The following is a 27,435-nucleotide window of genomic DNA, read 5'->3' as shown; positions in this document are numbered from 1 at the left end:
TCGTTCATCAGAACCTCTTGTAACACAAACTCTTTAGATGCTGTATCTGGAGCATACATTTTGTGCTCTATCGTGCTCACTGCCTGAGCGCAACATCCCCCTAGCATTGCACATATACTAGGTAGACATTGGATACAGCAACAAAGGAATAGCAGCATTCCCAAAATAACCAGTATAACAGAAAGCACCTTCCAACCCCAGGATCGTAGAGAATCCCAGAACCAAGCACTAATACTCCAATCTCCCACAGGAACATGCACTTCTGAACTAAGGACGTGCAAGTTCTGTATTGCTTTAAAAATTGTCGGTGAGAAATCTGGTATGAAAACACAGCAAGCGGACCCCACTAATTTACATACTCCACCACGTTCTGCCAGGATGACATCTAATGCCATCCGGTTTTGGAGTGCTACCAATCTTATTGCTTTCTGTTCCAGTGTCATATTGTAGAGTATATCCGTGGTCCGGTTGATGGTTCTCTCCAGTACTCTTGCTAGTCCCCTAATATTTTCAGAATTTGTTATCTGTCCCAAAAATGGCACAACTGATTTTGTTATATCTCCCAATATTTGCCCAGGGGTATCTCCGTTCTCGTCCCGCCGTGGGCGAGCCTTAGAAACTTCCAATGTACTAGCTATGAATACCCCAGGTAACAGGATTCCTAAATAACAGGTTCCCTGCCAATCCTTGGGCAACCAGGGAAATGCTGTACTACCGCAAACGAAATAGACAGGCCCCCCTACATACAGAGGCCTGTTCTCTCCGGTCAAATTTACAATGTTCACACAACCTTCAAAATCTCCCATTGACCGAGTGCCATTTCTTTGTACACAAAAGGGGACTGAATCGGGGCTATGGTTAATGGAGTAGGAATGAGGCACAGCGTCCTTATTGCCTATCAGAGCCATTTTATAGGAAATTAGAGTTTGGAGAGGAAGAGACAGTTTATCAGATGGCCTAATAGAAGCAACATTAGGTTTACTTCTATTTGCAAAAAGCGAGCATCCCAGGGGAGTCAATTCACGTTTCTCAAAATCATTTAAATTAGTTCCATCAAAGTTCCCTAAGATGCTATCATTCCAACGGCCAAAGAATAATGCTCTAAGAGAGGCACAGCAAGCAGTCGTTAAAGGTAAAGGGTGAATATACCATCCTAGCCCCTTGTTCCCATGTTGCGGTAAATGGGTGCAGATCCAGCAATTACTCTTATTAAAAATGGCATGCGTTGAATTCATTATTATCATTAAAGTGTTATTATGGTACTTTCGTCTATGCTGGGGGTCCCTAGGTGACAAAGTATGAAGGTGTACAGAGGGAGTCAAAGCAGTAGGTACAATTTCAATTGGCAGAAGAGGTTCTAGAGGATACATTTATTCGAAGTACCACAGTCCCACGGCAGTAACTATACAAATTCCAATTACTATTAACACAACACAGCAATACGTTATTGGGCCCAGGCACATTGTTCATTGTCCGAGTTGGTCACCCCCTTATTCACAAGTCCAATGCGAGCAGTAGCGGTGGAGGTGGCAGGCATCGTAGTTTCTCAATCGACGACCCCAATGTTAGTTGCTGGCGACACTACGGTCGCACCACTTCTTAGTCCTTCCCCAACCCTAGCCAGCAGAATCCCTTTCTTTTCAAAACTTTCTTTTGCAAGAACAAAACTCTCAATGACTCTTTTCTTTTCCAGATGCACAGGCAAAACCCATGTCGCAGTTCTATTTTCTTCATCGAAGGTCGTACCTGGTGATTCCCGGTACTGTTTGATCCGGAAATGAGGTAACATCACTTCCTGAGGGAAGCAACTTATCAGAGGCGACGGGAGTCACAGAACTTGAAACAACGTTTTCCGGAAGTGACCTTTCCAAAGAGTGTGGAGACAAAATGGACGGTTCCCCGAGCTCCACGGGCTCAGAGAGATTCTCCGACACACTCACAGCGCTATTTGCTACTCCAGGATCTGAGATTGTAGCATCAGCGAGGGGTTCTGCCTCTTCTGTAACGTGTGGCGTCGGGTGAGGAAGTTTCTTGACATGCGTCGCGTGGATCCAATGCTTCTTTCCAGCCACCCGCACTGCTGTCTAGGTGACCAACAGCACCTGGTAGGGTCCCCGCCAGCAAGGCGCGAGACAGGAAGACCTTTCGTAGGCCTTCACCAGGACCCAACTTCCAGGCTGAATATTGTGTCCTGGGCCCGTAAACCGTACAGGTAAAGCTGATTGAACCTGATGATAAATGAGATACAGATTTTTAGTCAACTGGTTACAGTAGTCTACAAGCAATACATTTTCAACCTCCCTCAGTGTTTTAGGCTTCGGAAGACCCCAAATATTAGCAGGTCTCCCCATCACTACCTCAAATGGAGAGAGCCCAGTCCTAGTTTGAGTTGTGGTACGAATGGCTAACAATACAATAGGTAAGGCGTCCGGCCATTTCAGTTTGGTGCCGGCGCATGTTTTAGCAAGCTTATACTTTAGGATACCGTTATGTCTCTCTACCAATCCAGCACTTTGAGGTTGTCTAGCCGAGTGAAATCGCTTTTCAATGTGTAACGCTGTGCATATCTGCAAAATTACTGCTGCAACAAAATGGGGACCGTTGTCCGACCAAATTACTCTTGGCAGCCCAAATCGTGGAAAGAATTCCTTTACCATAGTCTTTGCGGTGGTCATGGCAGTAGCATCCTTAACGGGGAAAGCCTCAACCCATTTACTAAAAGCACAAATGATCACAAGGACATATTTTAGATTGTTACACCATTCCATCTCAATAAAATCAAAGTGGATGACCTCGAAGGGAACAGAAGGAGGCCCAAAACTACCCCTTGAAGTTACTGTTCCCTTCCCCACATTGTGCTGTAAGCAAATCATACAATTTTGAACATAGCGCTGTGCGATCTTCAAAGTTTTATCATTTACCCAGACTTGTTCTAACATTTTTGTGATCTGCTGAGCACACACATGCGTAGGACCGTGTGCCATCGTAACCATCGCCAGCACATAAGAATCAGGGAGCAACCATTTCCCTTCAGATGTATTCACCCAGCACCCATCGTCATCTAGTTCCCCATCCCTTCGGCCCACCTTTTAGATTCTTCTATCATGGCATCAGCTTGGATATCTCGCACAGACCCAATACCCTCATCCATTACAGAGGCATCTTTTGTTTCTCTTAGAGCATACATGTCTGCGCTAAGGTCTGTGGCCGTTTGCCTGGCTATCTGGTCAGCAAAAGCGTTCCCTTTTCCCACATCATCTATGACCTTATGATGCGCTGCATATTTCATGATCGCTAACTGACTAGGGAGCGCGAGTGCCGAGAGCAATTGCACTATCAGGGGGCCATGCTGAATCTTGCTCCCATGTGAGGTTAGGAACCCTCTTTCCGACCAGAGCCTCCCAAAGTTGCGAGCCACCACTGTCGGGTTTCGTGGGATTTGGATGAATGTGGTGGAATGAGGATATGATTAACATAAAGTATGGTTTGGGCCTTAACTTTCTGTGCAGAGTGTGGAGAGCTTCCCAAATCAAAATGGAGAATTCCAAAAGGATCAGTGATTGGTCAGAAGTAAAAGAAAGGCATTGTTGGAACATTCTAAACCGCCTTTCATTGTCAGAAGCCCAGCTGGAAGGTCTTATGTTTGAAGCTCTTAAGATTTAGAAAACTTTAGTTAGGCCCTTGTGCCTAAAATTAGTTATTTGGACCAGGAAAGTGTTGGAGAATTAAGAAGAAACTTAGAAAACGTTCCGGTGAAAGAAAGAAGCAAGCTAAGTGAATTCATTATCTTTTATGGAATTTTATGATTTTCAAGCAGGAGTTAAATATCAAAACCATTAATTAACTTGTTCCTGTTTTTCTTAGTTTTTGTTTAAATAGTAGTTCATTTCGTTCTTTCAAGAATTTATTTTTGAACTTCTAGAACTGTATTTAAATTTAATGAACTGCGTCACATTTTTTGCACCTGGCAAGTTGGAGTGTGGAGGTCTGTTTATCATTTTAGCGTCGTGTGTTTTTTCGGCCGTATAAAAGATTATTGAGTATTGTACTCAATAAGATGGTCATTGTTCTTTGCTGATTACGATTTTGTAGTGACATTTAAGCCAGGTAGGCTTAATGGAAAGGCTGATGCTTTATCACGTCAATTTCCTGGAAGTGAGATAGAATCAGAAAAGGAGATGATATCCATTATCGATCCATGCTGTTTTATTTCTGCCGGAATACAAAAAATTGAGGATGTTGAGGAAGAAGTTCGAAAGTCCATGTCAATTGCACAAATGGAGGAATGGGTTCGAAAGGATCCGGTTCGAAAATTGAGAAAGGATTGCCGTTTTTTGAAAATAAACTTTACTTACCTATTTTGGAATTGAGAGAGAGAGTAATAAGAGACTGTCATGAATCTATGCTGTCCGGACACACAGGTTTTAGAAAGACGCTAGAATTGGTCAGGAGGTGCTTCTGGTGGGAAAAAATGCGTCAGGACATCTTAAATTTTGTAAAAACCTGTGCTATTTGCGCTCAAATGAAGAATCAAACTGGAAAACCAGTCGGGTTGTTGGAGCCGTTGCCTATTCCACCTCGTCCTTGGCATACAATCTCCCTGGACTTCATTACAGATCTTCCTTGTGACAAGGGTTGTACATCTATTCTAGTTGTGGTGGACCTCTTGTCAAAAGAGGCTCACTTTGTTCCAATGGAGGGAGAGGTTACTGCAGACAGTTTGGCCAAAGTCTTTTTGCGAGAAATAGTTAGACTGCATGGTCTTCCTAATCAAATTATCTCAGATAGAGGTCCTCAATTTATTTCTAGATTTTGGAGGGTTTTTTGTAAGGATTTGGGTGTGGAAGTCAGTTTATCATCAGGTTATCATCCCGAGACCAATGGACAAGTAGAAAGGGTAAATCAAGAACTGGAGAAGTATTTGAGGTGTTATCTACAGGCAGGGGAAGAATGGGTGGATTTGATTTGGCTTGCCGAATTTGCTTATAATAATTGTGCTAAAGATTCAACTAACATGTCTCCGTTTTACCTTGGAAGAGGTTTTCACCCACGGTTTTTAAGTTTTGAAATTACTGAAGAGTCAGAGAATCCTGGAGTTGAGGTTCGATTAAAAACTATGAGAAAGAATTTGGAAAGAGCAAAAAGGGTACTTTTCGATAGTAAACAGAAGTACAAAAGATTTGCAGATCAAAAAAGGAGGTTGGGTCCTAAATATGAGGTTGGTGACTTGGTTTGGCTTTCGACGAGACATTTGAGAATTAAGGGCAAAAACAAATTTACTCCACGTTTTGTAGGTCCATTTAAAGTAGAAAAGGTGATCAATCCAGTGTCAGTAAGGTTAAAACTACCTACTTCCTTGAAAATACATCCCACCTTTCACATTAGTCTATTAAAACCTGTGATTCAGGGGACTAGAGTTGTACATCCACCTTCACCAGTTCAGTTAGAGAATTCATCTGAAGAGTTTGTAGTGAAAAGAATTGTAGATTCCAGGAGGTTAAGAGGGAAACTACAATATTTAATAGACTGGGAAGGTTTCGGACCTGAGGAACGTACATGGGAGGATGAGGTGAATGTGCATGCACCACAATTAGTCGCAAAATTTCATAGAAAGTATCCTTCTAAAGTTGGCCCTGGGACAGGGCATTAAGGGGGGGGGTACTGTCAGGTTTCGTGGGATTTGGATGAATGTGGTGGAATGAGGATATGATTAACATAAAGTATGGTTTGGGCCTTAACTTTCTGTGCAGAGTGTGGAGAGCTTCCCAAGTCAAAATGGAGAATTCCAAAAGGATCAGTGATTGGTCAGAAGTAAAAGAAAGGCATTGTTGGAACATTCTAAACCGCCTTTCATTGTCAGAAGCCCAGCTGGAAGGTCTTATGTTTGATGCTCTTAAGATTTAGAAAACTTTAGTTAGGCCCTTGTGCCTAAAATTAGTTATTTGGACCAGGAAAGTGTTGGAGAATTAAGAAGAAACTTAGAAAAACGTTCCGGTGAAAGAAAGAAGCAAGCTAAGTGAATTCATCATCTTTTATGGAATTTTATGATTTTCAAGCAGGAGTTAAATATCAAAACCATTAATTAACTTGTTCCTGTTTTTCTTAGTTTTTGTTTAAATAGTAGTTCATTTCGTTCTTTCAAGAATTTATTTTTGAACTTCTAGAACTGTATTTAAATTTAATGAACTGCGTCACATTTTTTGCACCTGGCAAGTTGGAGTGTGGAGGTCTGTTTATCATTTTAGCGTTGTGTGTTTTTTCGGCCGTATAAAAGATTATTGAGTATTGTACCTTTTGACGGTAACGGTGCTTTTCTTAGCGTCGGACTAGCGTTAGAAATATTACACTGTCTGCGCAAGTGACAGTGTGGTAGCCACGCGACTCCGAGGCGTTATGTTTAATTTACTAACATTCTAACCTGGCGCGTGATCATCACTGGGCTGCCTCTTCAAGGATTAGTGTCCGGAACTGAGGAATTTCTTCTTTCATGTTTGAACAATTCATATTAAGAAGAGTGGAATACTATTCCTTTACGCATGCGCCCATGCCAGTTTCATTTTTGAACTCAATTCCTTGTTCATGTGCGCTTCCATTTTAGAAGGAGTAAACAATATCTTCACGCATGCGCATATTCTGGTTAAAGGAACGCTTCTTTTATGAGCGATCTTCTTTGCAAGCAAAAGATCCAATTAATGAACACTTTTATACATTCAGGAAACAAACAATTTTAAATTGAATAGCTAGAGTGTCATTCTTGGAATTTGTGTTGAAGCTAGAAACCAATACAAACCTACATGTATAATATTTCCAGCGGGTTGTTTGGGTAAAAGACAGTTGAACTGCTTGAAGATAAACTCATTAAACTGAGAGAGATTAGCAGTTTTTTTCAAAACCGAATTGAAGAAATTAGTAAGAGCATCTGAGACTCTATTTTTATGTTTTCTTCAGTAGAATTCACACACGTCCTCTACGTTATTCACAGAGGATAATCAGGTATGGTGGCGTGTTTATTTACTTAAATTTATAAAGAGAAGTCAGAGCCAAGGAATTCAAAGGTTAGTGACTAAAGTGAATTTGTTGTTATTTTCACCAACAGATTGACAGATAAAGAAGCTGAGCAAAACCTGAAGTTTATTATTTTGTCCCATTTTCCCCCTTTCCCTTGGGGGTGCTCTCAACTGAACTGTTTGATACCAGTTAAGAGGTTAGCATCCAAAGGGGACTGCGGGGGTTCAGCAGCTTCCGGGGACAACATCAGATTTGAGAAAGCCTGACAACCCCAAAGGCGTACTGGCTATCAGTATATATGTTTACTGTATGCCCTTCGGAGAGTTCATAAGCTCGGGTCAACGCTATAATCTCTGCGGCCTGCGCAGAGTTATGCGGAATTCTCTTAGTTTCAACAACCGTACTCAATGTAGTAACTGCATAGGCAGCTGTAGATGTACCACCCTGGAGTTTGAAGCAGGAGCCATCACAAAACAGCTCCCCTTTCGCATTGCGCAAAGGAGTATCTATAAGGTCTATCCTGCCCTTCGTTTCCTGTTCAGTAGTATACAGGCAGTCATGTGATTCTTCGTCACCGCAAACGGTATTTTGCTGGAAAGGTAGAAGTTCAGCCGGATTAAGAACACAACACCTCTTAATTTGAATGTGAGGGGCAAACAAATTTAATTCATACCTTATCAGCCGTGCAGAGGTGAGGTGCTGTGTTTGGGTTTTATTCAATAGGACATCTACAGAGTGAGGTACCATCAGGATTAAATCATGGCCTAGGACCATTCCCTCACTCTGTTTTACAGACGCGCCAGCAGCAGCGCCAGCTCGCAAACATCTTGGCAAAGCGCATGCGACAGGATCAAGGGCAGAAGAGTAGTAGCCGCACGGTCTATTCTTCCCTCCGTGTTCCTGTGTTAACACAGCCAAAGCACATCCATCACATTCATGCACAAACAACACAAAGGCCTTATTGTAATTTGGAGTACCCAGAACCGGTGCAGAGCATAACGCGGCTTTGAGAAGCTCAAATGATCGTTGATGTTCCGACTTCCATGGCAGCGGCGAAGAAATGCCCTTCTTCGTCAAGGCCAACATCGGTTTTATCACTAGTGAAAAGTTCGGTATCCACAGCCTACAGTAAGAAGCCATACCTATTAAGGCTCTGACTTCCTTCTGTGTATTTGGAACAGACATGCCAGAAATGTGTTTTATTCTTCCAGGTGTCAATCTTCTCCCCTCCTTTGACAGGAGATAGCCTAAATAGGCGACCTCCTGACAACAATATTGAAATTTCTTAAGCAAAGCTTTGTGACCACGTTCAGCCAAATGAATAAGCAACAATACCGTGCCTTCTTTACAAGCACTTTCAGAATCTGCAGCTAAAAGCAAGTCATCGACATATTGAAGCAGTGTACAAGTTGATGGCAATTCAAGGGTTTCAAGCTGTTCTTTCAAAGCCCTACTATAAATGCTCAGGCTTTCAGTATAACCTTGAGGTGCACAAGTAAATGTGAACGAACGTCCCCCCAAGGTGAACGCGAACAAATATCTACTATCCTTGTGTATAGGAATACTGAAGAAAGCATTCTTCAGATCCGCAACACTAAAGTGAGTAGCTGTAGCAGGGATAATCGTTAGTATCGTTGTCACATCAGGCACAATTGGAAATTGTGGGGCGACAACTTTATTAATAGCACGTAGATCAATTATGAAACGGAATGGGATCGCATTGTCGCCTTTCTTGTACACGTGTACAATCGGGCTGTTACATAAACTACCTGTAATCTCTTCAATCACTCCTTGATGCACAAAATCGGAGACAATGCACTTCAAAGCATGCTCGCCCTCAACTGATATTTTATACTGCGGAATGCGTGGTAGTTTAACTCCATGTTTCAAAACTATTTTAACAGGTTCAATCTGTAGTACCCCAACATCATTATCGTCAACCGCCCACAAACATTCCGGGACAACGCTAAGCTCAGAAGGCAATGGTCGAGTCAAAAACTGAGAGCTGGGAAGTTGCTGTGGTGAAACCGTCAGCCGCACTCCGTCAGAGGAACAATGAATTACTGCATTTAGTTTCTTCAACAGATTTAACCCCAGCAAATTCTCTCCACAGTTTGAAGTCAAGAGGAATGGACAGTGGTCCGTGAAGGGACCCAAAGAAACAGGCACCGGCGAAGAAACCGGACAAGCAACTGGTATGCCAGAAAACCCTACTGAAACATTAGTTTGCCCTGACAGTGGAATGTTTGGCACCCGGGAATGATCAATGGAGCACTTCTGTGCTCCAGTGTCTATCAAGAACTGATGTTTCCTATTCCCCACTAACAATTCAACGTAGAGACCTTTCTGATTAACGGGAATAGGTGAAGGTTCCGAACCCTGCTTCGGGCAATCCTAACGAAATAAAATGTCGTTGGAAGGAAGCTCTTCAGAAAGATAGGCAGCAGAAGGGTAATCAAATATGTTTCTCGTGTCCACACTCGAAGTCTGATTTTCCCGTGGAAAAGGTTGCTTAGGATCTTGCGAGAACTGACCTCGATCAGGGACCCACACTCCGGGGCGACCTCTAGGTCGTCTACCCATACTCCCAAATGTGTTGTTTGACCTCTGTCGAAGGACCGGGCACTGTGCACGCCAATGACCTTCCTGGCGGCAATAGACACATTTATTAATATTCACAGGACCCAAGGGAACGTTCCCTTTTGGAACACACTGACCTCTGGTCTGTCAATTACCTCCTCTGGGATTTCTAACAATTTGTTGTAACAATACTTTAGTCTTCAAATCTCCTGTCCTCTTCTCTATTCTCTCCTTTTCATTATTAACACGGTTCTCATAATACTGAGCCATGTGCAAAACTTCAAATTGGGATTTCGCCTGCCAAGCGCTCTCAGAGGACATAATCTGTGACTGGATCTCTCCTTTTCATTATTAACACGGTTCTCATAATACTGAGCCATGTGCAAAACTTCAGATTGGGATTTCGCCTGCCAAGCGCTCTCAGAGGACATAATCTGTGACTGGATGTCGGGCAACAATCCACGTACAAATTTGTCCACAAACAACCTTTTCCCAAACTCTGTGCCCAAGTCCTGTCCACTGAAGTCAGAGAATACCTGTTCGAATCTATTAAAGAATTCGGTGGCACCTTCAGATGTTCCTTGAACACAGGCCGTAAGCTTGTCCCAAATAATTATTTTTTCAGGAATTATGGTTTTCAATTTTTCGACAATTCTATCAGGCAAAGTGAGTATTACCTGAGGTGGTTTCTCACCAGCTGGTCTTTCCCAATCAAGCCTAGTTATGTTAGCCCACATATCTCCCAACCCAGGCACATTGTCTATTGTTCGAACCTGCTTCCATAAATCTATGGGCAGGAGTACAGGGAATAGCAAGTCAATATCACTTAAGGTGAACACAGAGGACTGCAAAACGGACTCTATCTCTTTGTAGAATCCTGTCGGGTTTTTCCTAATATCGGGAATTGATTGTCTAATAATGTTCACTTCCTGTCGCGAAAACGGGACGTGAACAAATTGCGATACATAATGTGCAGGGATGTCCACAGCGGGTGCACCAGTCCCAGCGTTAGCGGGAATCTCAACCTTTGGGACAAATGTCAGAGGAACCTCTCTCATTGGCAACTGAGATATAGGTAACTCCGACCGCTTACTGAGCAACAGAGCCAGGTCGAGCGCTAAGGCAGCCGAAAAAGTGTCGGGCGAAAAAGCCCTTTTACAAATACCCAATAACTCTATAGGACAACTAACCTTCTTCCTTACACATTCATCCTGCAGGTACTGTACCATTACCTGAATCACCTTCCTCTGCATTTCTACTGTATACTCACTATACGTGTCATATACTTCATCCGGCGGTATCGATGAATCGAGATCCATCAAAATCATCTTTGGTACAGATTCGTACTTCCTCAGATGCCGATTTACGACATGGAAGGAACCGTTTCTGTACATACATACTGTCGTCTTTATCATCCTCATCCCGTACTCTTTCAAAGTCCCTCCTATACTCAAACAACCTCTCAACATGACCATGCACTTTCTCCTCTGTGTCCCTCGAAAGCGCTAAAGTATTCAGATCCCTCAACCCTTGTGGGAGATCCGTATTATGTAATCTACCCCACATTACACACAAATGAGTCCCCAAACATTCACTAAAAACATTTTTCTCGGGAAAACTGCCCGTATTTGATGATGTGGAAAAAACATCAGCTTGATCACCTCTCTCCATACAATGCTTAGCCCATGCAAATAATTCCCGCTTCTTTTCTGCAGAGACAGTATTTCGAGTAACAATCTTTGACCCTGCAACCTGATCAACTTCAGTCAGTACAGAACCACTCGGGAGCAGAGGTGTGGGCAAATTCAATGGAGGTGCGACTATCGGCGCAAGAGGAAGGGGTGGTAAGATAGGTGGAGGAACAGCAACTAGAGGAATAGGAACAATAGGTTGTGCAGGGGGAACAGGAATAACAGCAGGAATAACAGCAGGAATGGGCAGAGCGCCAGGGAGAGGATCATACGGAGGTGGCGCAGAGGCACCAGGCCTGCGTTCGTTTAACAATTTATCAATAAATTCTTCGGAAACATGGAAATCTTTAGAGGGATAGATTTTCTGGATACCGAGTGAGAAAGCCCTATCCATATTTTTGACTGACTCTGAATGTTTTTCCTTATCATATAACAACGCCTTTTCGGCATTTGTTTTATGACGGCGTGCATGTTTATCCCTACTTTTAAGCTGCTGCAATGCTTCTTTTTTCCAATTCTGCAAAACATCAAATGCTGCAGGTCTGGCCTTCTTTTTTTAGCAAGACCAATTCTAGATATTCAATACGGGGGATCTCGAAACTACCATTGATTGGCCACTGGAATTCGGAGGCATGTCTGCTTTGTCTGTGCCAAATATCATTAAATACTATACTTCCAATGCCATGCTTACAGTATATAGTACACGCCGGCGACCCCTCCTGTGGTGCCGGGCGGCTAAATTCCAAAGATTGACGATCGCTACGGAACAGAGCCCTAAAGCAGCTAGACAATTTCCCAGGCATTTCACAAAAAATTGGTGTTACCTGGTCAATAATTGTGTCTGCAGATACAATACGCCAAATTCAAATTGTCAGGGTTAAATTAAGAGTCGGGTCACGACTACACCTGACCAAACCTAAGGAGGACCGTACGGTTTACCAAAGAACTTACCTAACGAATTTTACCTTGTGTTTGGTGGTTTTGGCAAATCTGCCCACCTCAAAAATGGACACTCGTCAAGATTCCGTGCCAGACCACACGACTATCGTCGAAGGATCGGATCGTGCAGCGCTGCTGAGGTATCGCGTCTCGTTCGGTCGGGCCCGCAGTATCACACCGTCCGATCCCGGTTTGATAGTCTGCGTCAATCCTTCAATGATCTGGCATCAATCTTGAGGGTCCCTATTCGGGCGCCAACTGGGGAAACAGAGAAATAATATGAGGCCGGGAAGCCCAAAAAGAAACACACCAACACAGGTTACAAAGAAACATACAAGTGCTTTATTTAAAAGCTACAACAGTTACCAAGTCAATTGACAAACGGATAGCTATTCGGCTCTCTGAATAACATAACGAACTTCAACGAGGGTTCGATGTGTTAGTGAGAGAGAGCGCATATTGGAATACCCGGGCTTTTTATACAATTTGTCCAGCCCTTGGCCAACCCTCTTGCGGGTTAACCATTCTGTGAAACAGGTCTATGGGTTCCTTGCCAGGTCAATCCTTTAATATATGCATTTCGATTAGTTTCACTGATATAGTTGTACATTTACATATAGGTCAATGGTAGGATAAGGTCTCAGTTCGCGACCCCGACAAGTGGCCTGCAGGCATATTAATTATTCAATTGTACGGAGGTCACAACGGCCAGAATTTTACTCAGAATGTCATTCGGCCTCCATTTTGATGTTCAGGGTGACTTCTGCATAACAAGAGAACCCAAAATGGCGGCTTAATCCAAGATGGCGACTTACATTAGTTTTTCTAAGGTCAAGACCTTGCCGTGGAGTTTGTTCGCACATGATGTTTAGACAACATGGCGTAGGCCAATACACATACAATTATTACAATAGGAGGCATAATATTGTTTCTATTCCGACAGCCTCGGCTGATCCTCATTACTCCATTCAGCTTTCTCATTGCAGTACTTTCACATGCATGGAAATGGTAGTCCGTTCTTGGTAACTTATGTATAGAACATGGGAAGGTATTCTCAGTAGCATCAATTGGTGGTTGAAGGGAGGCATGACAATATGCAATTAAGACATGGGGAATGGAAGGAGGTAATCCGTAAAAGTAAAAGGGAAAGGGGGATATAATTTCTCATCCTATGATGTCATATCACCCCTCTGCGGGTCGCCTCCCTCCATGTGGTCCTCCCTCATGTAGGGACCCCCATGTTCAGGATCAGGTAGTGGCTGCTGTCCCCTGGCCACGTGGGCAGAGGTTACCGTTGGGAAAGGAGTGATGACATCATCAGATTCATCACACTAAGCTGCACAATACGTAAAACAAATTAATACTTTCATGAGCTGCTTCATTGGCTACTACCATACATTTTATGCTTAACATCGTAACATCTCTCTGGATATACTACTGCGCTCCATTTGCTTCTCAATGACTTACATGATTTGTGTTTTTCCTATATAAGTGTTTTATAAGGAGCACTTGCACACCTCAAAAGAAGCATTATATCAACGGTCGATTGTTGATAATATGCAGGTAAGCTGCAAATAAAGCAATAAGAAGATATATAAAGAGGGTTGAAGACCTTTCCTAAATTTCATAAGTTCTTTTGTGATACGCAAAGGGGCTAAAATGTCCAAAGCTGTGCCACCTGAACAGCAAAGGTTCTGTTGCCCAGTCTTTCTCTTTTTATGATCATAACACCATCAAGTTGTTGTTAGCAGAAGATATATCTTTACTTCTGCATTCATTTTGTCACATTTACCTCTTCATACCTTCATCTCTTTTGCCTTTTTATTCCTTCTAACATCCACTTCATCATTACAGACTGAGATTCTATGTACCCTCCTTTTATTGTACTGCCCATATTCTTCTCCTAACCTTATATCTAACCTTACCATCTCTATTGCCACCTTGATGATGTGAAGGTGCAGACGGAGTAAAGGAAAGGAGTAGTAAATGCATGATGAATTAAATGTCTGACGTAGTGCATTTAGAAGACGTAAGTGTAGAAGAAGTTTGCTGGATTGTAAGGTTGAATATGATCTATTATAAAGCGGCTCCTCTTAAAAGTCTTGTGAGCAGTAATGATTGCCTTCAAAAATCCTTTTTGTCTATCAGGAGACATGAGTCTCTTCTCAGAGAGAGACATTAGCTCTTATAGTCATACCCATGAACATCCTGGCCACGGCATTTTGCACCAATTGGAGGAGCCTAATGTCACTTTCCCGAAGTCCTATGTAAAACATTTGACAATGCCACAATTTATAAGCACTTAAGATATTGACTTGAGCAGGGGTCTCCAAACTTTGGCTCACCAGATGTTTTAGTCTACAAATCCTATGATTCATAGCCGGGATAGTATGTGATCAGGGTAAGTCGTAGTCGAAAACAGACCAAAGGTTTCAGACCTGTAAAAAGAGAAAAGATGGGGAATTCTTCTGAACAAGCAGAGGTCTAAGAAGCAGGTTTGGATGACTGCTCCGAGATGTCGGGGCAAGATGCTCATCATGAAGGACCCCTGGATCACTCGCAAATAGGAGAATCCTTGGAATCCAGTGAGGCTCGTCAGAGGGAGTACTTTAGAACTGCACAGCAGACATTTTTGTTTCGGTAGGGTTGAATTTAAGACTTTTTTTAATCCTTTCAGATACAGATCCGAGTCTTACATCTGGAAAATCTGCCTAAGATAGTGTCAAGATCTTCATCTAAATTATGGAGAATTTGAGTATCATCACTGCATCTCATGGCTTCTCAACAAAAGGTTCTGGGGCTGTAACTACACATTTCAAACAAGATGTAGACTGAGGGGAGCACCGAGGGATGCTGCAACCAGTAGCACTGAAGTGTGTAAGGAAGGAATGGTATCACACAGTAAGACAGACACAAGTGATCACAGTTCAAGGGTGTTTATTGAACTTCAATAGGGTTTGAAAAACGCCTATCTAATCCTAAATCTAAAGAGGAGAGCAAGCTACTACCATCAAATAATAACGCAGTCCTAGTCGAGTCTGTCAAAATAAAAGTGCCTATAATAATAAACCCAGTGTCAATCCATACGTCTAAATACAAATAGTGTGGGAAACGTTTTCAAGAAATTATATGTCCGGATATACAAGCCGTTGGCTTCCATTCCCCACCTTTTCAGCATGGCACAAGGTGGCACATTCAAGCTTAGCACACTCTCTGGCTTCTCTAACGGGAGGATGCAGTTCCAAACGTCTACATCATTGCCTTCTGTGTCAAAGTCTCTTTGCCATTCAAAGTCTCTTATTTTAGAGTGCCTGATGTGTGCTGGATTTTACTTGACCCATCACAGGACCACTTCGATTCACATTTATCTGTTCTCTTTCAATTGATCTCCCTTCGCTGGGCTCGGACCAACTTTATCTATTTTTGTCACTTCTCAGCTGGGTGCTTTACAGAGACCTTTGATTGAGCACCCACGTGGTGCCGGATCACTCTGTCAAAGGTATTGTAGCTTGCTTTAAAGTGCAATCAGTCATCAGCAGTTCAACTTCACTTGCGCTTCTTATCACACACGTTTTTAACAATGTTCATTCCAGCGCTCGCCATACAATGTTGCTGCTTGCAACCTTGGCTTCAACACAGGCCGGTCTTGTATCGGTCTCCCCAACTCACCGGCTACTAGCGCTCTTATGTTCTCGGAGCCAAGGTGAGACCCACGGCGGCTGGTGATCCCACCCCCACCTTGATTATTGACGCGGGAGGGCCCTGGCTATCTCCGACTCACAATGCAAGATTCTTCAGCCAGGTTTCCTGGTTGTACGCTTTCTAGTCTCGAGGTTTCTGGAAAGTAATGGTTCTTTGTCGAAAAGGTCAAGGAAATTTCACTCCTTTGGTTTTGCCATCTTTCTGTCCTGATTCAGCTGCCGTCTCGAAACTGCTGTTTCCTCGTGTGCTTTGCCTCACTTAGAGTGTGCTCTCGTGCTCCGCCTTTTATCCGTGTGGGGAAGTGTTATGGAAATCAGGTGTGTGTGATGGTAAGTAATTGCCTGACGTCGCCTGACCATTGTATTGGTTAGAGGTCAGGAATACTGCTCGAGTGTTTTGTCTGTTTTCTCTCATAGCGGGCTGTCAGTGAGAACTTTTTCGGGTTGTAAGGGAGCCAGGGGTGTGGGGGGGGGTTGAGTTCCTAAATATCCTACCTGGTAGGATGGGCTAAAGGTGTTACAAGCAGGGGTGTTGCTAGGTCTGGAAAAGATCTGAGGCTATGTTAATGTTGGGACTTTCGGGACTCGGGGCTAGCTAGCCATTTGGGACTAGCCCCTGAGGTTCAATCTGGGGCTACAACCAAAAGACCCGGGGCTATAACCCCTTAACCCACCCCCTAGCAATGCCTCTTGTTACAAGGAAGGGGAAACCGCGTCTCACCATCCAGTGTCCCACTCCCACTCCCCGAAGACCCCTTGTGCAATAGGAACCCAGCCAGCCCATAGAGCTGGAGGTTTCCCATCAGCACTTTAAGATGAGCAACAGCACCCTTGAGATGGATGGGGATGCAGATTAATACTCTCGCATCAAATCAATAATGACGACTCGATAGTTTGGCAAAGGTAGTCCGTTTAATGACAAGTACAAAAAACGGGGAGTTCATGAATATCAGCAATCGCTCGATCTTCCTTCTTGCTTCAACTCCAATTAATTTCAGAAAAAACATGCAATTCTATTGGTTCTAGGAAGGTAACTTTAATATAGGTACTATATCTGTATATGGTAACGGAGAGTGGGGATTGGATAAACACTGTAAGGTATGTATGTATGTTTGTATGTCAGCTTATATAGCGCTGGCAGCCCGCAGGCATCAGGGCGCTTTAACAGACAGCCACAAAACTATAACACCTCCTGTATCTATGTTCTTAACTCAGATTGTTGCTAAAAAGAAGATCCAGAATCACCTGAACAGGTGGATCTTCAAAAATGTTCTAAAATTTAGATGATTTTCTTCCAATCGGAGTTCCAGCGAGAGTCTATTCCACTGCTGAGCTGCTAATACTACAGAAGATCTGCCCATACCCGTCGTAAGCTTGTGTTTAGGTACTATGAGTAGACTCTTACCTTCAGAAAGTAGCTGTCTCTGTGGGATGTGCATTTCCAGACTATTTTTGAGATAGCAGGGAGCTTTCACAAAAAGGCACTTATGAACAAGTGTCATAGCTTTGAACTTAATCCTCTCTTCAACCCTGACCCAATGTAGTGATCTTCTGGCCGAGGTAATATGCTCCCCTCTCCTTAGATTCTTCACTATCCTCACTGCGTCATTTTCTATGACTTGACACCTGGCTAGGTCCTTTGCAGATGCACCAGTAAGGAAGGCATTGCCATAGTCCAACCTAGATAACACTATAGCCCTTGCAATTGTGGCTATGTTGCTTTCATTTAGATATGGACTAATGGCCTTCGTATGGCGCAGATGATGAGCTGTATTTTTATACAGATAGTTCACTTGGTTCTTCTGAATTAACAGAGGAATCGACCATCATTCCCAAGGTTTTGACCTGGTTGGATACTTGGATTTTGGCTTCATTTATCTGGAATGTCTCATACTCATTCCCCAGCTTAGCTAATGTTCGAATGGACCCAAACAGCATATGTTCAGTTTTCGTGTCATTAACACACATCCAGTTTAGTTACATCCATTCATTGATTTTGCTATACACTCTTGCAATCTTCTCACTATCCTTAGTATGAGGTCCCTCTAATTCAATGATGCGGACGATACGCAGCTCATAGTTGGTGAAGAACACACCGGCTTCCACTAGAATGTTGCACAGACTTTGCATGTAAATATTAAATAGCATTGGCGAGAGACTTGCTCCCTGAGGGACTCCAAATAGGATTGACATTGAATCGGAGAAATTATTCCCCCAATGCACTTTGCCGGTCACTAAGGAAGGATACTAACCACTCCAAAGCTACCTCAGAACAGCCCATGTTATCTCTCAGTGCCTCTACTAATAGTTGATGATCTACCAGATCAAAAGCCGTTCTGAAATCCAACAGCATCAATATCCCTATTTTTCTTTTATCAATCAAACCCAACATATGATTTTGAAGGTCCAACATTGCTTTTTCGGTGCTGTGTGAAGCCCTGAATCCAGATGGTTGTTGATGTAAAGAGGTCTGTTTTTCTACACGTTCTTGCAATTGCAATGTGGCTATTCTATCCAAAATTGAGTTTGTGATGGGGCATCTAAGCCCTTCCTTCAAAATGGCTACTGTAAACGTCACTAAAAGTATGACGTCTCCTTGGTTCTACTAACTATAGGACCCTAGATTACTTGGTCCACGATGATTGGGTTGGCAACAACCCCCTCATACATTTCCACTTTTTTAGCAGTGTGCTGAATAGCCGGCCAGGTGCAGGGAGTTTGTCTGCACCCCCAGCTTCCCTCCAATTATTGCTACAATCACTCATCACCTCAGTGATCATGTGTCAATTATTTCTTTGTGGTTGGCCTCACGACTGCTTCTTGTTCTGGAAAAGTTAAGACATCTGTGCATGGCACAAGTCCATACATAGGTGTGAAAGTTTCATCCCTGCTCGCTCGTCTGGTCACGTGATTCCGACACCGTGAAATGGTCTTATTCTTCATGCAATTTGTGTATTTGATTTAATTCTGCCAGCTGTGGCTTATCTTGACCTTTCTGAACAGGATACTCCGTTCTTCTTTTTATAAATTGTATCCACTGTTGGTCTATTTCAGCCGATACGACCGTGGCTTCTTGGCACGATTTGCCTTCGTCTCAGTTTCTCCCTGTCTTTTAATTCTTGATTTGTTCGCTGCAAAGCTCTCCTCTTGAGAAGACCTTTAGTAACCTTCGGTTGATTCTGCTCTTGTGCATAGTGGATGTATACTTCTATAAAATGTTCCTTTTGAGGTAGATATGTGTAGGTGGCACATGCCGCAATCTATCTTACTACTAAGCATGAGCAAGCCTCACAATTTCTGTGCTTCTTGCGGTTCCTTGCATATGTACACGTTTAAACTAATTGAATATCTTCATTGTGCATGTGGCATAATTTCTGACATCTTTGACACCGATTATTTCACTTAGGCTCAGGATATCACTTATCCATGGTGTTTCGTCTCTTTTCATCATTCTCATGTCGTTATATATGTGAGTCAGTCCAGGTTCTTGTGACGTCACCATTCATCTTCCTTTAGTATCTTTTAAGCTTCTTAAGGTATTGCATTCTGACAATCATCACTCTCTCATTTTTCGATATGGTTTTCTCAATGGTTACCTTACCGTTCAGGTTTTCTTCAGTGTCGGTACTTCACCAGGTGCTGTTCTTCTGATAGATGCTGGACAGAGCCCAACTGTGGCTCTCTGCTGGTTTATTTGCTCATTATACGTCACATATTTCGGCGTGAACGTTCCTGTTACGTCAAAATGGGCAGTTGGAGTGTGAATCTAGCTTGGCACCTCCTCTACACCCTCACCCAGGTGATCCTCCCGCACTGGTCCACCCCCAGGAACTGGATCCAAAACCGATGGCTGTATCCTGGCCACCTGGATGACAGATCCTCAGACTAGTGGGTGAGGCACCTTCCGGTTTCTCACAAGAGGGACAAATAAAGTGGAAGTTTCCACACCTATGTTCGATCCGATAAAAAGGACTTTATCCACTTCAGAGCCCTCCCTGATCCCAAATATACTGAGCCTGCCAAAAACAAGGGAATGGTAGACTGCGCAATCCGCAGAAAGATCTAACAAAATAAATGCTCAGACACTTCCTCCATCCATAATGCTTCTGATGTGACTGATTATAAAACCACTTAGACTCTGTACTACAAGCTGGACAAAAACAGTGTGTAAGGGCCCAATATGGGAGTACACAAAATGCTGAAGTTGGGAGCTAGCATAGGCTTAAAGAATTATCAATAAAGGAAAGAGGAAAATAAAACTGCTACAATATTTTTATATGTACAGCTACTAGTTTGCAGAATGGGGTGTGTATTATTTATTTGATTGCAACTTCAGCAGTTGGATTTCAATTTTAAATTGGAATGCTTTCTTTTGCAGTTCTTCAAGGCATTTACAAAAGAGTTTACAGCCGGAGAATCCTACAAAGGTAAGACGAGAAAGTACATCTATAACTAGTAACGCACCAGTCCTCCGCAATGTGTGGATTGAACGATATGTATTCCTAGGCTCTCAAACTGTCAGGGTAACATTGTTTCACCCGATTCCTTTTGCCCCTAGAGATGTGGCTTAGTCTGTCATTGCAGCAGATAGGGCCAATGAGGATACTGTCCGTGTCTTATGTTTTCATTGGGTCTTTAGCATATCTTTTGCCATTATCATGTCCCCTTGCCGCTTATGACATGAGTGTTCCAAATGATTCTGAACATGACATGATGGAATCTCAGAATGTTAATATACTTATCACCATGTGTTCACTAGTGCCCTCCAGGTCATAAAAGCAAAATTATGTTTGTTGTGATCGGGGCGGAGGTGTCACTTGGGACCATATAGCGGCTCTGTTAATTTTGAAGACCATCCCAGGGCAGTCTCATGTAGCCATTGCACACCAGTGAGGTGTATGTCGTGGATAGACTAATTCATAATCGCCTTAATATTGGCAATCTTTCGCTGGATAGGATTACCACTGGTCTTTTGCAGGGGGTACAGTGCTGGCAGCTTAGCTGATGTTTTCTGTTGGAACTTTCCAATCAGAATGTTGCATTTTTTTCATGGGGTCTAAGGTCACCCCTAGTTTTTCTGGTCCTCATTATTGCCCTTTCCTTGAAGCGGACGTGCGAGCGCTCCTTGATGTGCTCACTGGTAAACATTGTAGCCGTGGTCTTGCTGATGTTCAGAGCAATTTACTGGTAGCATGCAGAAAACTTGTCGTGGGATGCCTGGAGGTTATCCACTTCCTTTTCACTGAAAGTCAGAGAAATTACCACAACCTCATCTGCATAGAATGCCAAGTCAGTCTTGCAAAGATCCGCAGGAGTGTTGTTTGTGAAGAGGTTGAACTGGAATGGTCCATCGTTTGAACACTGACAAGCCTGCTAGAATAGGGCATGGTGTTGAGCTCTCTGCTTGCAAAGACAGGTGAAAGCTGCGTTCAGCCAAGTAGCTCTCAGGTAGATAAGGAATTTCAGGTTGATTAGCTTGTGCAGTAGTCCTTTGTGCCTACTTGATTAAAGGCTTGGCCGCGTATAGGAAAACTACCCTGGTCGATATGTTGAATCCATGGCTTATAGTGCCCACCACTCTTCACAATTGATGGATGATTAAGTACTCTTTCAAGAATACAAACATTTCCTTTACAAACTTTCATTCTGTGGCAAAGACACTGAAGTGGGAAAGTATCACCTTTCCCAGGAGATTTGATAGTCCAGAAAGAAGACTAATTGGGTTTTGGTGTGCAGGATCCCTTAGTGATTTTCCAGCCTTTGGAAAAACAATAACTTTGGCCTTCTTATTGCTTTTAAAGGAATTCCTAAGTCCCATGCACACATTGAAAACGTCTGCAAGGTATTCCCTAGCTGAAGGCAGGAGCATCTTGATGAGAAAGTTCGCTATTTCTCTGCTGACTGTGCTTTGCCGTTTGCCAGCTTCTCTGGGAGTCGCACTATCTCAGCTCTTGTGCATTACTTGATGTTCTCCGCTTCTGCCTCGTGTGGGTGTGCTGAAGGATAGCTGGTTCTTTCAAGTCAGCAAAGTATTATTCTCCACTCTGAGGTGTCGGATTCAATTAAACTGGCTGCCACGACCTCCCATTATTCACCCCACTGCTGCCTTATTTCCTTTCCCTTGTGAGCAGATCATACCTCTGCAGGAGGTCATGCATGTTGCATTTCTGCCATTAGCAGCGGGCTCTGTTTTTATCAGTGAAGTACTGCTTGATTCCTCTAAATAGTTCATAAATGGAGTAGTGTTTGGGGATCTGCTTTGGAACTGCACTGAATAACTTTTTGGATTCCAGTCATGGACATGGTGACAGCCTTGGCAATGCCTTCATTGGTATTCAGAGAGCTATGACCCATGATGTTTTTCGGTTCCGCCTTGTCCTGGCTCCTGTCCACCCTGCTGAAGTCTTACCACGTGGTAGGCCTAAATCATCACGCCTCTTAGGACAGTGGCCGCTCCACTCGGGGACAATGGGCTTTGCTGATAATGAGCTGCCGCCTCCACCTCGGCTGACAAAAGACACATCTACCTCAAACCTGAAAGACAGACATATGGACTCAAGTGGCTCCAGGCTGATTGCTTTTGCTTTGGGCAGAAGTGCAGAATGTTTTTCTTAACTATTGAATTCTTTTGGATTTATGCTTTGAGCAAGTTGCATGAATGCTTAGATTAACTTTTTCTCCCATGGTTGGTTAGTATGTACTTTTTGTGATGGGTAGACTAAGAGCTAACAGCACCAGTTTAGTACTTGACAAGTGTAGGGGAGGCATGGTATCGCAAGTATGACACTTACAAAATGGGTACAATTTGTAAAACCTTTATTGAATGATTGGGGTTAGAGAAACTCCTAGTCTGCCATATAACTAAGATGGGAGTAGCCTCGACCATCAAATAATGAATAACCCAGTCCAAGTGAAGTCTGTCAAATCAAATTGGCATATACTAACAAAACCTAATGCCTGCCCTATCTCTTGTACAAAAAAGTGACTAACTGAGAAATGTATGCAAAAGGAAAGATCAGTGTTCAAATGAATAAATGTGGTTGAACCAGCTCTCCTTCCCACGTCATACCTCCTGACGTAAGGCTGTCCCTGTAGGCAGGATGACACACTCTGGCTCGGATTCCAACACAAATACAGCTCCGGAACGTGGATCGAGGCCCTTCTGGCCTTCTGCGTTTAAGTCTCTTTTCTCGACTTCCAAAAATAATCTTTCAACCAAAAAGTTCACATAGGTCCCCGCCTTCTGTCTGGCTCAGACCTTTCACCAAACAGTTCTCGTAGGTCTCCCTCTGCCGGGCTCAGACCTCTCACGATGAAGTTCAACACAAACTTGCAAGTGGGGCACCCTTCCCCAGTCTTACTTGACTTTGGGTAACCCTCTGTCAGACTCGGACCACTTTCGGATGTAGAAGGCTTTTGAATATGCGTGGCTTACTTTTCAGACCACTGCAGGACCACTTTGACTCAAAATGTATAGTTCAACTTTTACTTTCCCCTTTCTAAGAGTTAAACCTTTCCATATCACTTTTGCTGTATATTTGCTTTCTCGCTTTGAATAATTTACCTTTCACTGAGACTTTCGAATTGGGCTACTTCCTTTCGCCGGACCACTGCGTTACTTGGTATTGCTGAAATCGCAGCCGTCTTGTACTACAAAGTTCATTCACTGGTCTGCCTTTCCTCATGTCTCGATCACACACGTGCAGTCTTCACTTGTGATGAAATGCTGCTATTTCAAATTTTAACACACACCAGTCTTTCAGGTTGCTTGCCAACTCACCGGCTATGTGCGTCTATCTTTGCTTTACGATTTCCACTTCACGAGTCAAGGCTAGTACCACAGGCTTGGCCTCACCTCCCCAACTTTGCCGTTCACCCGGGAGGGTCACTGGTGTCCTTGGAAAAACAATGCAGTTTTCACTTGCAGGATCTGGCCTTCTCCACGTGTCTCTTGCGGCCTGCCGGAGGCAACGACCTCCAGTAGGGAATTCTGGGGTTTTCCGACCCACTGCTCTTGTCCCTTGGTCCGTCGCTCTGCTCCAATAGGTTTGCGTTCGTCTCGGAAGTCCTGCTCCTTCTCGTGTTCTGCCTTGCTCAGTGTGTGTTTAGGTGTTGCCTTTTATTCGTGTGAAGCGAGCTAACCGGTATCAGGTGTATGCACTGAGTGTAAATTGCCTGACTTTGCCTGACCCGATTAACGGGACATGTCCAGTACGATATGAGAGAGTTGGTCTAGTTACTCTGTCACCATCTTCCTCGGCCCAGTTTTTGTGTAAAAAGCGGTGGGGGTGGAGTTGGGACCTCAGAGCATCCTAAAATAAAGGATCGGTTGGGTAAACAAAATAGAGGGTATATCGCGTCTCCCTGAAGATCCCTCACCCAGGTGATCCTCCTAAACTGGTCCACCCCCAGGGTCTGGATCCAATGACGATGGCCGTGTCCTGGCCACCTGAGCGAAATATCGCCGTGGACTAGCGGGTGAGACACTCTCTGGTTTCTCACATAAATCAGACATCTTATGATCCTTATGTTCTGCTTCATATGTAGAATCACCTTTGTCCTGATGCCTTATTTTGAACCCTACTTTCACACCATCGCCACCCTATTGCACGGCTCTTCGTAATTTGCATTGTTCAATCTGGGAGCTGGTGTGGATGTTTTAACATTGCGTAGATTGAGATGATTATAACTAGAATATCTGCTCAATTTCTAACATTGTGAAAAATGTCAGGCTGCAAGCTACTAGCCAGGCACAAAGGTCACTCTTCCCCCCCCCCGACATGAAGACCAATTCTCCATATGCAACTGCTTTGTGGTATACTTTGAAGACCATGGTGGTGTTGCAACAACTAGGAAGTACAATTTCTCAGAATCAATATTGGCATGTTCTGTGCTGGAAATATTTTTTACTTAGAAGTCCATGGCCTTTGAAATTGTGGCTGACAGCCTCATTGTTTAATGATGTGTCGCACACACCCATCATTCGTCTCGCAATGCAACCTTCTTCAGGAGCAAGGAAAATCTGTCTTGCCGGATAGGTTTGCAAATGTTCACAGAAAGTGACACATTTCTCCCAGTATTAGTTTGAAAGTGATTTGTGGTCACTGCCTTTCAGGTGTCTCCATATGGAGGCAACTCGGGGTGGTAGAGATGACTCTGTGGAAGATCTTGCTCCTTAAATTATGTGTGAAGATGAGCTAGTGCAAGTGTAAAAAATGTACCTTTGTCATTGCTCTTATGCATAAAAACAGAAGATGGTTTAATACAGAGTCTCTTTGAAATGTAATGCAGCGTGTGAATCTATTTTATATTCACATGATTTGCATAGTATGCCATCTAGTGGTTGGTCCAGAGTAGTAGTTGTTTTGAGTTTAGTTGAAGTTGACGGGGCGATTGGTTATATGAACAATGTAGGCCGATTATTTATGTCCAACAATGCTAGACAACGCCTTCTTTGTGTCGTTCTGCCATCGATTTCAGTCATAGACAAGACGAGCAGAGAACCAAACAGTTGGTGAGTTTGTTCAAGGTGGCAGTGCATGGACCAGTTAATCTGACAGAATAAAGTAATGATTTTAGTTCATTTTGATTCTCGCGTGTCTTCAATGTCAAGGGACGATGGAAATAGCTTCTTTTAAATTGTCTCAATACTGTAATCTCAGATTCCTGTGGCTAAACAAACGGGGTGAGTGATTGTTGTCCTCCACAGGACCATGGCGAAAATAAATTCATGGTTTGTACAAGGGTTCTACTCAAAACACTGAAGTCCTGAAAGGGAATGTGCTGGCCAGCATACGCAGTGGAGTCTGATGGAGCCGATACTTTGATGCCACCAGAACTGCTCACCCCATTGATGACAATTTGAGCCTCTTGTTCCTCCAGATACTGGAACCTATTTCCAAGTGATAGTTCTTGGATCCACTAAGAAAAGATGGGTCCCAGAGAGATCCGTTTTTTGCAGATCAATGATCCCGGGACAGGGTGGTGCATTCTGTCAGGTTTCCTTCCCTTATTCAAGTTTCCTTCTCATTATTTCTCTTTATTTATCCTTTTCAGATTAGCTTTGTGTGGGTGGGAAGTTTTCTATTATAGTTGGTTAGGCCTTAACTTGCTGATTCAGAATCCTGGTTCTGACCCAAGGCAAAATGGAGGCTCCCAGTGACAGCTCTGATTGGTTAGAAGACAATGCAGAACAACAATGAACATTCTAAACTGTCACTCTGTGCCTTTCATCATCAAAACCCCATCTGAGAGGACGTGTTTAGTGGCTGCTCCTGCTTTAGTCTTAGGCCTTGTGGATTTTATCCTTCAGGCGTCAGCAGTTGAGCGGCTACTTTCTTGGGGGTTACAGGAGAAGCTATCAGTTGGCAGGAATTCGTTTTTGAAGACAGGAAAAGCAGAAGATCCTTTTGAATTCGCTCAGGAGATAAGTGACTTTATTTGTACTGTAACTCTGTTCATCATAATGACATTCTCCTTGAAAATTCGTGAAAAGTTGTGTTTGTACTAGAACTTTTGAACTCCCGTAGTGCGCGTGTGTTTTCCAGCGCGGTGTTCCGAGCACGAGAAGCTGTTTGTCGCGTGCGATTTTAAATGCGCGTGTGTTTCAGAGCGCGGGTGCACCTTAACGCGAGAAGCTATACGTCGCGTGTGAACTAAAGAGCGCGTGTGATTTCTAGCGCGGGTGTTCTTAGTGCGAGAAGCTATACGTCGCGTGTGAACTAAAGAGCGCGTGTGATTTCTAGCGCGGGTGTTAGCGCGAGAAGCTATACGTCGCGTGTGAACTAAAGAGCGCGTGTGATTTCTAGCGCGGGTGTTCTTAGCGCGAGAATCTATACGTCGCGTGTGGACTAAAGAGAGCATGTGTTTCCCAGCGCGAGTGTTCCTTCGCGTGAGAATCAATACGTCGCGTGTGGAATAAAGAGCGCGTGTGTTTTCCAGCGCGAGTGTTCCTTCGCGTGTGAATCCATTCGACGCGTTTGAACTCAAGAGCGCGGGTGTTTTATTTCGCGTGTTCCGCGCGAGAACATTATTGCGCGTGTGGATTTTTGCGCGTGTGGATTCTTTTGATCGCGTGTATTCGTTCGTAAGTGAACTCTTTGCTCGTTTTCTTCAACCAGGAAGATTTCTAAGTGAAGTTCATCGTTCATCTGAATGGAGATAACCTGCGTGTGCGTTTAACACGGGTTTCTTCTTCAAGGATTCTAAAACTCAATATAATTATAAATAGTTTGAAAAGTTTGAAAGAAAAAGAAAGAATATTTTTAAGAACAATCTAACTGGACATCCAGGGCATTTTGGAAAAAAGACAATGAACTAAGATTTCCAGATTTGCCTAAAGTAAGAAGTAGCTGTGAATTTCAAGTGTCTCAAGTAAGAGAGATTTTCAGCTTCTTTATCAGCTTCTCTAAGAAATTTCAAGAGAAGAGCCAGGTATGATTTTTTCATTATTAGTTAAGGATTAATGTCTTCCCATTCATAAGGTTAAGTAAGTAAATTAAGGAATTGTATCTGCT

At 43.3% G+C, this 27,435-nt stretch overlaps 1 protein-coding gene across 1 annotated transcript in view; it reads left to right on the top strand.

Annotated features, from left to right (window-relative positions):
• Positions 1 to 27,435, top strand: part of QSOX2 (quiescin sulfhydryl oxidase 2) — a 578,728-nt gene that overhangs the window by 185,433 nt on the left and 365,860 nt on the right. The window contains exon 3 of the mRNA XM_069609564.1: positions 20,298 to 20,346. Coding sequence (XP_069465665.1) covers positions 20,298 to 20,346 — 49 coding nt within the window. The remainder of the gene's footprint in view (positions 1 to 20,297; positions 20,347 to 27,435) is intronic.

This window comes from Ambystoma mexicanum, chromosome 8 (genome assembly GCF_040938575.1).
Source record: "Ambystoma mexicanum isolate Mex_15411 chromosome 8, UKY_AmexF1_1, whole genome shotgun sequence".
Lineage (NCBI taxonomy): Eukaryota > Metazoa > Chordata > Amphibia > Caudata > Ambystomatidae > Ambystoma > Ambystoma mexicanum.
The sequence above is the reverse complement of the archived record's forward strand: the minus strand, read 5'-3'. Positions and strand labels throughout refer to the sequence as shown.